At 42.4% G+C, this 11,809-nt stretch overlaps 2 protein-coding genes across 3 annotated transcripts in view; both read left to right on the forward strand.

Moving 5' to 3' along the window:
• The first annotated feature begins 274 nt into the window (after nucleotides 1-274).
• klhl31 (kelch-like family member 31) lies at nucleotides 275-4,702 on the forward strand. 2 transcript variants are annotated; one of them, XM_005737156.1, is made up of 3 exons: nucleotides 275-376; nucleotides 1,860-3,062; nucleotides 3,149-4,702. In XM_005737156.1, exons 2-3 carry the CDS (start codon nucleotides 1,888-1,890, stop codon nucleotides 3,879-3,881), a joined length of 1,908 nt encoding a protein of 635 aa, XP_005737213.1. In that variant the 5' UTR covers nucleotides 275-376; nucleotides 1,860-1,887; the 3' UTR covers nucleotides 3,882-4,702. The 2 variants fall into 2 exon arrangements, with proteins under 2 accessions (XP_005737213.1, XP_005737212.1); XM_005737155.1 differs by having other exon boundaries at nucleotides 276-376; nucleotides 1,857-3,062.
• A 4,853-nt stretch (nucleotides 4,703-9,555) lies between these two features.
• gclc (glutamate-cysteine ligase, catalytic subunit) overlaps nucleotides 9,556-11,809 on the forward strand; it is a 10,847-nt gene continuing 8,593 nt past the window's right edge. Inside the window, exons 1-2 of the mRNA XM_005737157.1 lie at nucleotides 9,556-10,262; nucleotides 11,676-11,788. Of these exons, the coding sequence (XP_005737214.1) occupies nucleotides 10,113-10,262; nucleotides 11,676-11,788 (263 nt within the window). The 5' untranslated portion in view covers nucleotides 9,556-10,112. The remainder of the gene's footprint in view (nucleotides 10,263-11,675; nucleotides 11,789-11,809) is intronic.

Below are 11,809 nucleotides of genomic sequence, written 5' to 3' on the forward strand. Positions count from 1 at the left end.
GTTGCACGTGCCTCTCTATAATTAAACCTTTATTTGGCAGCGACATCGTGTCTGCAAATGAATATTTACTTTTAATAGTTTTATTGTAAAATTGTACAAAGTTGTTTGCACTAATCACGTGACACATGGCATCCCACTGAGGATACACAGCCACCCGGCAGCATGTTGTTATCAGATGATTACAGGCTATTGTGGGACACTTTCACGTTGAGGGTCTTCTGCCACTGGTATTGCACAATACTTGATTGGAACCCACTCCCCTGGAGGAGGAGTTTACTGCATATCCCTTTCCACGGGGGTGACGGCTGGTCTCTCTCCTGCTCCAGTAACTGGAGGTGCAAGCTCCCTCTTCACCGGCCTCAACTTCATTTTTTAGGTAAGTTTCTAAAGCTTGATTGTTTGGCATTATAACAAAGCAGGAGGCAGTCAGAGGAAGCTCGTACATCAGCATTTGTAAGCTTTTACAGAACAGAAAATCTGCTTTCTCGTTCCAAATATTGTGCTTCAAAATATCAAAAATGTCTGATGAATAGAACTTGTAATTTCATTTTTCAAACATAGGCATGGGAGAAAGAACTATCTGTGTCTGCTAGGCCTGTGGTAAATAATGCCAGCAATGACGTTTCTGATAGTGTTTTGTCTTGTATACGGTCGTCATTGTAGACTTTAAGACAAACTTGAAACAATTTATGAAAGAAAAGTGTCAAAAAAGAAAAGAACAAGCAAACAGTCAGAGGACATTAGGCCTGCTGTTCATGTCTCAAAGTCTATAAAAGGAACGTCATGGGTGAGCCGGCCAGTGTTGCTATTCCTGGACATGCTGCTGATAAATTGTGACAGATGCAAAGAGGGAGCATGCTGATGCACTTAAACACTCCTGGCTCACCTGGTAGCACACGTTTTCAAATCTGCCAAAAGAAATCTGAACAGTTCCAAAACAAAACCAACATTGAAGGTGGAGACATCTTACATATTTGACAAGAAAATGATTAATATAAATTAGAAATATAATAAGATAATATAAAATATAAATACAAAACAGATAGCAATTATTCGCTCATTGATGATACAATGAGGACAACACATCACATTTTAAAACTGTAAAAACTTTATTGTTCATTGAAAAATATAAGCTCATTTTCAGTGTTCACACAGGGTATGGTGAGCTCAGTGCAGTTCATTATGGTCTTGTTAAAATAAGCAAGGTTCTTACCAAAAGACAAGTTGGCTGGATGGCAATATATGTTGCCCTAAAAGCCTGACTATGTGATTTTCAGGATAAAGGGTGCCATGTGCACCTCCTGAACCCTCATGTCCTCACACATGCTGGCTCTCGTACCCCACACTGTGACAGTAAGCTAGATTTTCCCTTTTCTTCTTTAGCCCTGGGGACGGGGCACCAATGAGTTCTAAACAGAATTTCAAATCTTTAACAATCAGTTTTTCTGCTTTGCCTCAGTTCATTTTAGCCTCCGTCCTGTCCCTTTTGTGCAGGAATTTCTCTGAGGGTTATCTGAATCTTCCTTAAAGTCTTTGAATGTCTATAACTATTTGTCCTTATGGTCTTTCACAAAGAGCTGAACACTTTCTTCAGTTGCTTTCTCGGGTGCTCTTTTTTACCCAGTTATTTTACCTATTAGCTTGGGTAGCTGTGTCTTTTGCTGCCCCTGTCCCCACTGCTTAAAATGAGTTGCTTTCATCAATAAGATAACCCAGAAAAATTAATTTCTGTCACAAGTTGCATTTGTCGCACTTTATCTGCAGCTGGTTTTATCTAGTTCGCTCATAAAACACTTTTTTATCCATTCAAGTTGAAATAGACTAAAAAAGCTAACATTTATGTGCTCATTTTTCAGAAGGTCCGGGCTGTGTTCTGCTGCTAAAACCATGGCACCCAAAAAGAACAAGGCAACCAAAAAGAGCAAGGGAGACATAAATGATATGGCCCTGATGGTTGAGAACAGCCCCATCAACAAGATTAACGGGCTGAACACTCTGCTTGAAGGCGGAAATGGCTTTAGCTGCATTTCGACTGAAGTCACTGATTCTGTGTATGCCCCGAACCTCCTTGAAGGTCTGAGCACCATGAGAAACGAAAGCTTCCTCTGTGATCTAACAGTCGCCACCAAATCAAAGTCATTTGATGTGCACAAAGTTGTCATGGCCTCTTGCAGTGAGTACATTAGAAACATCTTGAAGAAGGACTCGACCCTCCAGAAGATAGACCTGAACGACCTCTCACCGGTTGGCCTCGCTACTGCAATTACGTACGCATACTCGGGAAAGCTCACTCTGTCACTCTACAGCATTGGCAGCACTATTGCTGCAGCCATGCTGCTGCAGATTGGCACCTTAGTGAAGATGTGCAGTGACTTCCTCATGCAGGAGCTCAGTGTGGAGAATTGCATGTACGTAGCCAATATCGCTGATGCCTACGACCTCAAAGAAACCAAGGAAGCAACTCAGAAGTTCATGAGAGAGAACTTCATTGAGTTTTCTGAGATGGAGCAGTTCCTGAAGCTAACCTATGAGCAGATCAGCGAATTTCTGTCAGATGATTCCCTGCAGCTACCTTCTGAAGTTACAGCCTTCCAGATTGCCATGAAATGGCTGGACTTTGATGAGAAGAGGTTAAAGTATGCGGCAGATCTGCTAACTCTCATCAGGTTTGGCACTATCACTCCCCAAGACCTGGTGAATCATGTCCAAGGTGTGCCAAGAATGATGCAGGACCCCGAGTGCCACCGCCTCCTCGTCGATGCTATGAATTACCATCTGCTTCCGTACCAACAGAACATCCTCCAGTCACGCAGAACAAAAGTACGTGGTGGTCTCAAAGTGATTCTCACAGTTGGCGGACGCCCTGCCTTGACAGAGAAATCTCTCAGCAAAGACGTTCTCTACAGAGATTCAGATAATGTGTGGAATAAGCTGACGGAGATGCCAGCAAAGAGCTTCAATCAGTGTGTTGCAGTCCTGGACGGATTCCTGTATGTTGCGGGGGGTGAGGACCAGAATGATGCAAGAAACCAGGCAAAACATGCCGTGAGCAACTTCTGCAGGTAAGAACTAAGACAGGTAAGCCCACCATCTGTCATTTTAGTTAGTGTATGTGTAGCATAAAAATAATCCCTTTTGCATTCCTTAGGTATGACTCCCGGTTCAATGCTTGGATTCACTTGAGCAACATGATCCAGAGGCGCACCCACTTCAGCCTCAACACATTCAATGGCCTCTTGTTTGCCATCGGAGGGCGAAATGCTGACGGTGTGCAGGCCTCCGTGGAGTGCTACGTGCCTTCCTCCAACCAGTGGCAGATGAAAGCACCCATGGAGGTCCCCCGCTGCTGCCACGGCAGCTCCGTGATCGACGGAAAAATACTCGTATCTGGAGGTTACATTAATAACGCCTACTCCAGGTCTGTGTGCTCTTACGACCCCTCCACTGACACCTGGCAGGATAAGAGCAGTCTGAGCACGCCTCGAGGCTGGCACTGTGCCGCCACTGTGGGAGACCGCGCCTATGTGATCGGCGGAAGCCAGCTAGGAGGGCGCGGGGAGAGGGTGGACGTCCTTGCTGTCGAATCTTACAACCCTCATAGTGGGCAGTGGAGCTACTGCGCACCTCTTCACACGGGGGTGAGCACAGCAGGGATTTCCATTTTGAATAGCAAGATCTATCTCCTCGGTGGCTGGAACGAGGGCGAGAAGAAGTACAAGAAATGCATTCAGGTTTACAACCCTGACCTCAATGAATGGACTGAGGATGATGAGCTGCCAGAAGCCACAGTCGGAATTTCATGCTGTGTCGTCACCATACCGACACGGAAAACACGAGAGTCCAGAGCCAGTTCAGTTTCATCTGCACCTGTCAGTATATAAAGAATTAGATCATAACAACCTTGTACTTTACATGTCTGGAGGTTTCCAACTTGTCCAAGCTCCTGAAAATGGTCCTTAGCTTTCATATTATATTTGGCATCAGTAAAGCCAGGTAATGGTTATGAAAGAGATAAATTGATGTAGTAAATTATTAATTTATCTTCTTTATTTTTTCCTTTTTTTTGGACAAATCTAACTCTGGGGCCAATTCAGCCAGACTAATTTTGTTAGCCTTTTTTCTACAGCAAATGGAGTGCTATTTAAAAATCAAATATAAGATATAAATTTCAAGATTCCTGTTAAAATTCACTTGCAGCACAACAATTTTTTTTGGCCCAGTGCCATGGAAACAATGTATGGTCTGACAGTCTTGTTTATGGTGATTATAGCTACTGTGATTCTCAGATACTTGAAAAGAAGAAGAAGCTGGAGCTGGAATAAGTGTTGGCGTCACCTACCAGGAGTAGGCGCTCGTGACTGGTGTTGAAACGCACCACGGAGCAAGACTGCAGATTCTCTGCTTGTGTGCCACGTGCAGCATTCTGCAGCTTTGCTCTGTATGTTGTGTGATCACCATAAACACTATTGCAGCAAAGAAAACAGGTTGGGGTTAGGAACGTGTTGGAACAATGAGGGTTGAATGAGTTTAGATGTGATGGTGAGACACTGTTTTTGTAAAAAGGACAAAAAAAAAGGAAGAAGTTAACTCGGGAATGATGTTCAGAGCCTGAGCTTTGCTGGAAATCGTTATTTATGGATTCCCTGACTGCTCATGTGTTTCCATTTTTTTTCTTTGTTTTAATTAAAGAGAATAAGGATAAGCTAGTCTGAGCTGTGGTCATTTATTGAAAACCATTTTTATTGCTACTCTTGGGCACACTTTGCATAAATCAACAAATCAGAATGTGTTGTGTTTGCAAATTTATATGTGCATTTACAGCTTTCTGTTCTTTGTAACTGGGCTGAAAAGTCCAATGACCTTTCAATACAACTCATAAAGTTTGAATTTATGAGTCAGAAACTGGTGGGCACCATCTGCAAGTATTACAGCAAAACTTGGCTAACATGTGCATTAAAAGTGGCATTAGCACAAAGAGCTCACATGGAAGCAAAAGTAGAATGTGTTTGAACAGAGCGTAACTTGATAAGATAAGAGATCATAACTCACAGTCAAAAGCTGATGAAGAGAACTGATTTCATAACTTGAATATTTCACTGTTAAGTCTGTAAAGTCACACTGGCCTTTATGACAAGCCCTTAGTTAGGCATATGACATGCTCATCTACGTTGCCTGTAGCACAATGTCTTATTTCCAAACTAGCTGTGAGTTTGCTCAAATATCTAAGCTGTTGACTCCATATGTCCCCTCGAGGTCACTGAGGCCTGCTAGTCCCAAAAAACTCAAATGAAAAACAGCTGCGATTGAGCTTTTTCAGCTATAGCCCCCAAACTTTGGAACAATCTCCCTGCCCGATTTAGAATCGGTCCCCTCGTTGCCTGTTTTAAAACTACGTCTTAAAGCTCATTTTTACTCTTTGGCTTTTACTGAGAATGAGAGTGGTGTTTACTTATCTTGTAATTATTAATGTTTTTATTGTTTTATTGTGTTGTTTTGGTGCTTTGTACACCACTTTGTCAAAGTCTGTTGTTTTTAAAAAAGAAATGCTTCATAAATAAAATTGAATTGGATTGTTTGACGGTACAAACCTTAAATTGAATGATTATCAGCGGGATTTAGTAGTGTGTGGTTTTCACAGCATCGTTGGTAAACTGGCTGGATTAGTAAAGCGGCATTCCTGTCTTCTAAAATATGAAAGAGACGTGCACCTTTTGTTTCTGGTCTTAATTCAGTCTTTATAGGTCCCATGATGTTTGCAATGTCTTTGACACATCATTTTGAATCTCTGCACATACACGGAAAACAATATACAGTGAAAGTCTCCCTGACCATTGATCACATGAGTCATTCTCCAGCAGAGTTTAGTGTAACTGAAGTGGTTTAGTGGTTTTTGGAAACTTATCTATAATATGTTTGTCCTTATCTTTGATGTCCTAAAACTTCTGCCTGAAGACAACAGCAATTCAAACAGAAAGTCTGAATGGTTGTTTTTAACGTTGCCTTGTGCTCTTGGGGGGGCAGTGGGAGCTCTCCACCCTCTCCTAACCTCTCTAAACCCCATACAGTGGCAGCACATGCTTTGGCTTAATAATCTAATCTTTATAATCTAGCTGCAGTACTTCACAATCCTCCAGCCTTTGCCACACCTTTTTGCTTTCCAGACACTCAAAAAAGAAGAAACAAGTAATTAATATAACAAACGAGACAAAATAATTATTATATAAGTATGTAACCATACACGTGGAGAATGTGTTAAACAACCCACATGTATTTAAACAAGCTGTAAACCGAGTCTCACAAATGTATTTTACTATATATTTGTGAATAAAACTTAAGAAACTCTTAATATTTGGGCAAAAACATTACATCGACAGTGACATCGCTTGTAGTGATTGCCTCTAAGTGACTGTGCAGGTTTTATCGACACAGAGGGGGTGTGACCCGAGCAGTCGATTGTGTTTGGTTAAACCACATCCTTAAATCCTTATTTGGCCATGAGTGTAATAACCCTACAAGCTATTTTGTCAACTCATGCATATAGGCCTATCCTCGCCCTCTCACGAGAGTGCTGTATCATTATTACATTTACTTTTGCAAATTTGCCTTAGTATGAACACTCTACCCTAAACATGACTCGTTCATTTTAGTGCTGTGGAAACTAAGGGTAAATAAGTTACCCTGCAAAAACAAACAAACAGGACATGGCTGCTTTTGATTTTGTCTTCCGTAGTCTTCCTCATACTATTCTTTACTTTAAAAAACAAAAACAAAGAGGGAGCCAATAATCAGAAAACTCCAAACGAACATGAAACCAAAAAACTAAAGAAACGAAAAGCTTGCCTTATGTCAGATAAACAACAGTGTTTTTATTTTGTGTTCTGTGTATACAAGGAGGCACATTTACTCTGGCAAAATGATATTTTGTCTTTAATAGTCATTGTTCTTAATGTAATAACCCTCTTTTTTCATATAAGAATAAACCAAATCTTCCATGTAAATCTGTTCCTGGCTAGAAACACAGAGGATGAAAGACGTTGCCTGTGGAGCCTCACCGATGACCCTATAGAAAAAAATAGACCTTCTTAAATAAGTTCTTTGATTATTTTGGTGTTGCTCACTGTCATGGTATTTTTTTTTCTTCTTCTTTGTGTAGCTTGTTTTTCTTTTAAATGAAACTAAAATAAAATCTTAAAATTAGAAATAAAAAATAATTTTTCAATTATTAAAGTATTTTACAGTTTTTCTCAAATGCTAAAACACAAAAGCCAGTCCTCTAAACCAAATGACCAGTTGTCTAAACACATTTACTAAATCTAGCCATCATTTACCAATATCATAAACACATGAAGACACAATTCACAGAACACAATCCTCCGTTGTCATAAATCTAAACACATCTTTCCTTGCTAAAACACAAGTTGCAAAAGAACTCTGCTCATATTCTCAAATGAAAGCTCATGTGATGCAACATGCTTGCCACAGTCAGCAATATTTGAACACAATGAACACACCTGGCGTCATTCATTACACACAACGACTCAAAATTGAAGACACCTGTTGCTAATGCTGTGACCACATGTATAAAAGCAAGTTCAGAGTGCACAGTATGCTGAAGAGGTCAAGCAAACACACTGGATGAAGGCAGAGTCAGGGGAAGAGGAATTTGATGCAGAGCAGGGAGAAGAGCTGGCCCTGGAAGAAGAGCTGGCCCTGGAAGAAGAGCTGGCCCTGGAAGAAGAGCTGGCCCTGGAAGAAGAGCTGGCCCTGGAGGAGGAGGAGCTGGCCCTGGAGGAGGAGGAGCTGGCCCTGGAGGAGGAGGAGCTGGCCCTGGAGGAGGAGGAGCTGGCCCTGGAGGAGGAGGAGGAGCAAGACAACCTCGCACCATCTTTACGGATGAGATGCGAGCAACAGTCATTGACCGTGTCATTGTCCATGGCATGACAATGGCTGAAGCAGGACTAAGAGTCCGTCCAAACCTGAGTAGGTTCACCGTGGCCACCATTATCAGGGCATTCAGACAACACAATAGGTATTGTACTCGATTGCTTTCTTTGTCACAATACAGTTTTACAAACCTGTGAAAGTAGTCTATTGGTTTCATATCAATTGTGACTGTATTGTAACACATGTCAATTGACAACACATGTTTCTTTCTTTAGAGTTGAAAGAATGCCACATAGAGGTGGGAGGGTTGCCATATTTACAGCGGCACAAGAAACCCTCATTGTGGATATGGTTCTGGGAACAACCTCATCAGACTCTGGGAGATCAGAGACAAAGTCATTGCCGATAATGTCAACTTTGAGAGCATTGACGATGTCAGCTTGGCCACAATGGATCGAGTTCTCCGGCGCAATAAGACGCGGATGAAACAGGTCTATAGGGTTCCCTTTGAGTGCAACTCTGCGCGACACAAAGACCTACGTTACGAGTATGTGCAAGTAAGTATACATCCATGTTAACAGTACAGTTAGTGGACATATTGTGTTGCTCAGTGGCCTACATTACTTCTGGACAATACTGTGCTACCTGATTGAATGTTGTTCTGAACACCTGTGCACTTTCACATTTGTGATCATTTGGGACGATGTCCGCTTCCACAGAACAAACCAAATCGGAGAGTGGTTCACCACCAACGGTGACCACTTTTTAAACGTCTGTCTGCCACCTTACTCCCCTTTCCTGAACCCTATAGAGGAGTTCTTCTCATCGTGGAGATGGAAGGTTTATGACAGACAACCATACACAAGAGAGAACCTCCTAAGGGCAATGGAGCTGGCCTGTGTTGACATCCCAGCGGAGGCCTTCCAAGGATGGATTCGCCATTCCAGGGCGTTTTTCCTGCGGTGCCTGGCAAAAGACAATATAGCCTGCGATGTGGGTGAGGTGATGTGGCCCAATGCAGCTCAGCGACATGATGCCGCACAGTGATTGTGGTGTGAATAATGTAAATAAAAAAATAATAATAAATTTAAAAAAAAAACCAAAAGCTTCACACCCTGATCATGTTTTCAGGAGTACTGTTGTGTACAATAGATTCTGTTTTTGCATTCAGTTGTGTTACAGTAGTGTACGTACATGCAGGATTTTCTATAGATTTATACTCTTCATATGAAACTCACAAATCTAAATGCCTAATCCTCTGCAGAGATCTACAACAATCTGTATGGTTTATAAAAAATATGCATTGGCAGTTATGAAACAAAGACCCTTTTCACAAATTGAGCATTGTGTTTTCAATTGTTTTGCTGTAGTGTGTAATGATGTGTATAGTGTTTACATTCTTTGAAAGCTTCAAGCTGCTCTTTTGGTGTGAAAGTTTGAGTTTTGCAGTGGGAAGGTGTGGTTGTATTTATGTAGCTTTAGAAAAGGGTGTTGTGTTTAGACACTGGGGAACATGGTGGAAACGTTTGTGAAATCTGTTTTAGCATTTGCGAAAAACTGTAATATGGACGAATGTTATATCTACGGCATCTCGCTCTTGAACGTGCCCTGGTGCTCGCTATGATTGACGGCTTGGTGGGCGGAGACTCGAAGCGAAGATTGCTGAGTCATAGTGACGCAACTCCACGCTACGCTCCGCCTGAAGATGTCACGTGTGTTGAAGTAGGAGGGCGTTCATATGAACAACACTGAGCGACTGCGTGCGGCAGAGTGGTTCCGAAACACAGACTTCTCTACCGGCGCACGTCGCTGTCATTCCCCCCCCATATAGCTGCGCTTTTACTGGCTTCAGTCCGTAGCTGTTTACCGAACTGGTGTCACCAGGCACTAAGTCGTCCGTTTAGCAGCGGGTGCGGAGTTATTAACTCACGGTACCGAGCTAACGAGGCATTAGCAAGTGATGAGCAGGGGCCTGTTTCTTTTGGACGTCCAGCTGAGGTTACCGACAGGGCACGTTGTTGCTTAGAAGCCCCAAGAGATCCTTCATTCAGCCCGCGGCTCTGCTGAAAACCCTCCATACTCTGCCGCTTGTTTTAACCGACGCTTCATGCGAGCTCTCCCACCTGGACAGACGAGCTAGCTAGCTATTGCCCGGCGTGCCGTTTAAATAGAAAGCAGGCAGCAAGAGCCGAACAGCGGTCACTTTATACCTGCGGTCAGCGTGTGCGATGGGTCTACTGTCACAGGGATCTCCACTGAATTGGGAAGAAACCCGAAAGTATGCTGACCACATTAGAAAACACGGTATCATCCAGTTTCTCAACATCTACAACAAACTGAAGGATCGTCAGAAAGATGTGCTAAAGTGGGGCGATGAGGTAAGGATTGTGGAATAATATTAATGCTGGTGTTGTCTGTTAATGCTTTTAATCTATTAGTAATGCGGCTGGGCATGATGCAACAGTGGTCCTGTGTTGATAGAGACTAATTAAGTGTGTGTGTGTGTGTGCGCGCACCTTGACCGACTGCAGCACATACACATGTAACTGCAACAAATCCTGCAGCTCTTTGATACTGTATACCAACGGTGGCAAACATAAGGCCCGGGTTCCAGAATTGGCCAGGCAAAGACTCCAATCCGACCCTCTGGCCATATTTAGAAAATTTCAAAGGAAGGCATAAGTTTTGGACTTTTAACTGTATTTTTACATATATTACAGCTTGCCCTACTCTGCCTACACACAAGTAATTAAGTAATAGATAAACAATTAAATGACAGAAAAGTTCGTGTTTGTCTGATATAGAATTTTCAGTTTTTCATGTGTCCACCATAAAATAAATAAAGCAGGACATTTTCTGTAAATTAAAAGAAAAGGTTTCCTGCTTTATGGGCAGCAATTTTAGACATTTCTTTATCGTGTAGAAAAACCAAGATGTGCTTGTTGAAATTGTGCTTCTTTGCACCAACCGCTCCGGCAGCTGTATATGGGCCCCGATGTAAAACTAGTTTGGCCTCCTTGCAATATGTGAAGCAATGTAATTCCCAGCATGTTTGAGTTTATTGACATGACAAGGCCGTAACCATGGAGCCAGTTTTGACTTTTAAGTCAGGTGTTGGGGAGCGTTGAATAAGAGTTGAAGAGAGCCGTGAGCAAAAAACATGACAAAACAGAAGTCCAGCTTTGTCACTGGTGGTGGTCCAACACTCATTTATTTTCCCTTACTGCTTACACTGCTGGCATGCCTGCTACCACATGAGGACACTCCTTATTGTGTGGATGGTAACTTAATGGAGCCCTGCGACAGACTGGCGACCTGTCCAGGGTGTACCCCGCCTTTCGCCCTATGACAGCTGGGATAGGCTCCAGCGCCCCCCGCGACCCTGAAAAGGATAAGCGGAAGCGGATGGGTGGGTGGGTAACTTAATGGCTACTATGCAATGTATGTGGGTTTGTCTGTTGCTCGCTGTGGTTTTCTTACATTTTCATTCAAAACTTCACATCTCTTCATCCGTCACCAGCCACAAAAATCTGTACAGCTTGAACAAAGTATTTTGATTTCAAACCATGTGGAATGCTGTTGTTATAGATTAATCCCTCTTTCAGACAGGGGATTACAGGGTAGCAGAGTCAAAAGTCAAGGAAATGTAACTGATGAATTGGAATTGATGTGATGGCATCTATAGCGCCGATGGAAAGTCTGGTGTTTATTTAAAAAAAAAAAAAAAAAATCAGGCAAGTACTTTAAATACAGTATTTGTCTAATTCTGTCTTTGATCGTTTTGCTTTTAGGTTGAATACATGTTGGTGGAGTTTGACGACAAGGATGAGAAGGTTCGCCTCGTCCTGAATGGTGGAGATGTTTTAGCAACTCTGCAGGACCAGGGAGAAAACATAAACCCCAAGTAGGTACACTGTAAGTGTGT

Source organism: Pundamilia nyererei, unplaced genomic scaffold (assembly GCF_000239375.1).
Source record: "Pundamilia nyererei isolate P.nyererei 1_Seehausen unplaced genomic scaffold, PunNye1.0 scaffold00073, whole genome shotgun sequence".
Classification (NCBI taxonomy): Eukaryota; Metazoa; Chordata; class Actinopteri; order Cichliformes; family Cichlidae; genus Pundamilia; species Pundamilia nyererei.

Coding starts and splice junctions, on each gene's coding strand:
- klhl31 (XM_005737156.1), top strand. CDS start 1,888: ATGGCACCCAAAAAGAACAAGGCAACCAAAAAGAGCAAGGGAGACATA. Junction 3,063..3,148: donor GCCGTGAGCAACTTCTGCAG/GTAAGAACTAAG, acceptor TGCATTCCTTAG/GTATGACTCCCGGTTCAATG.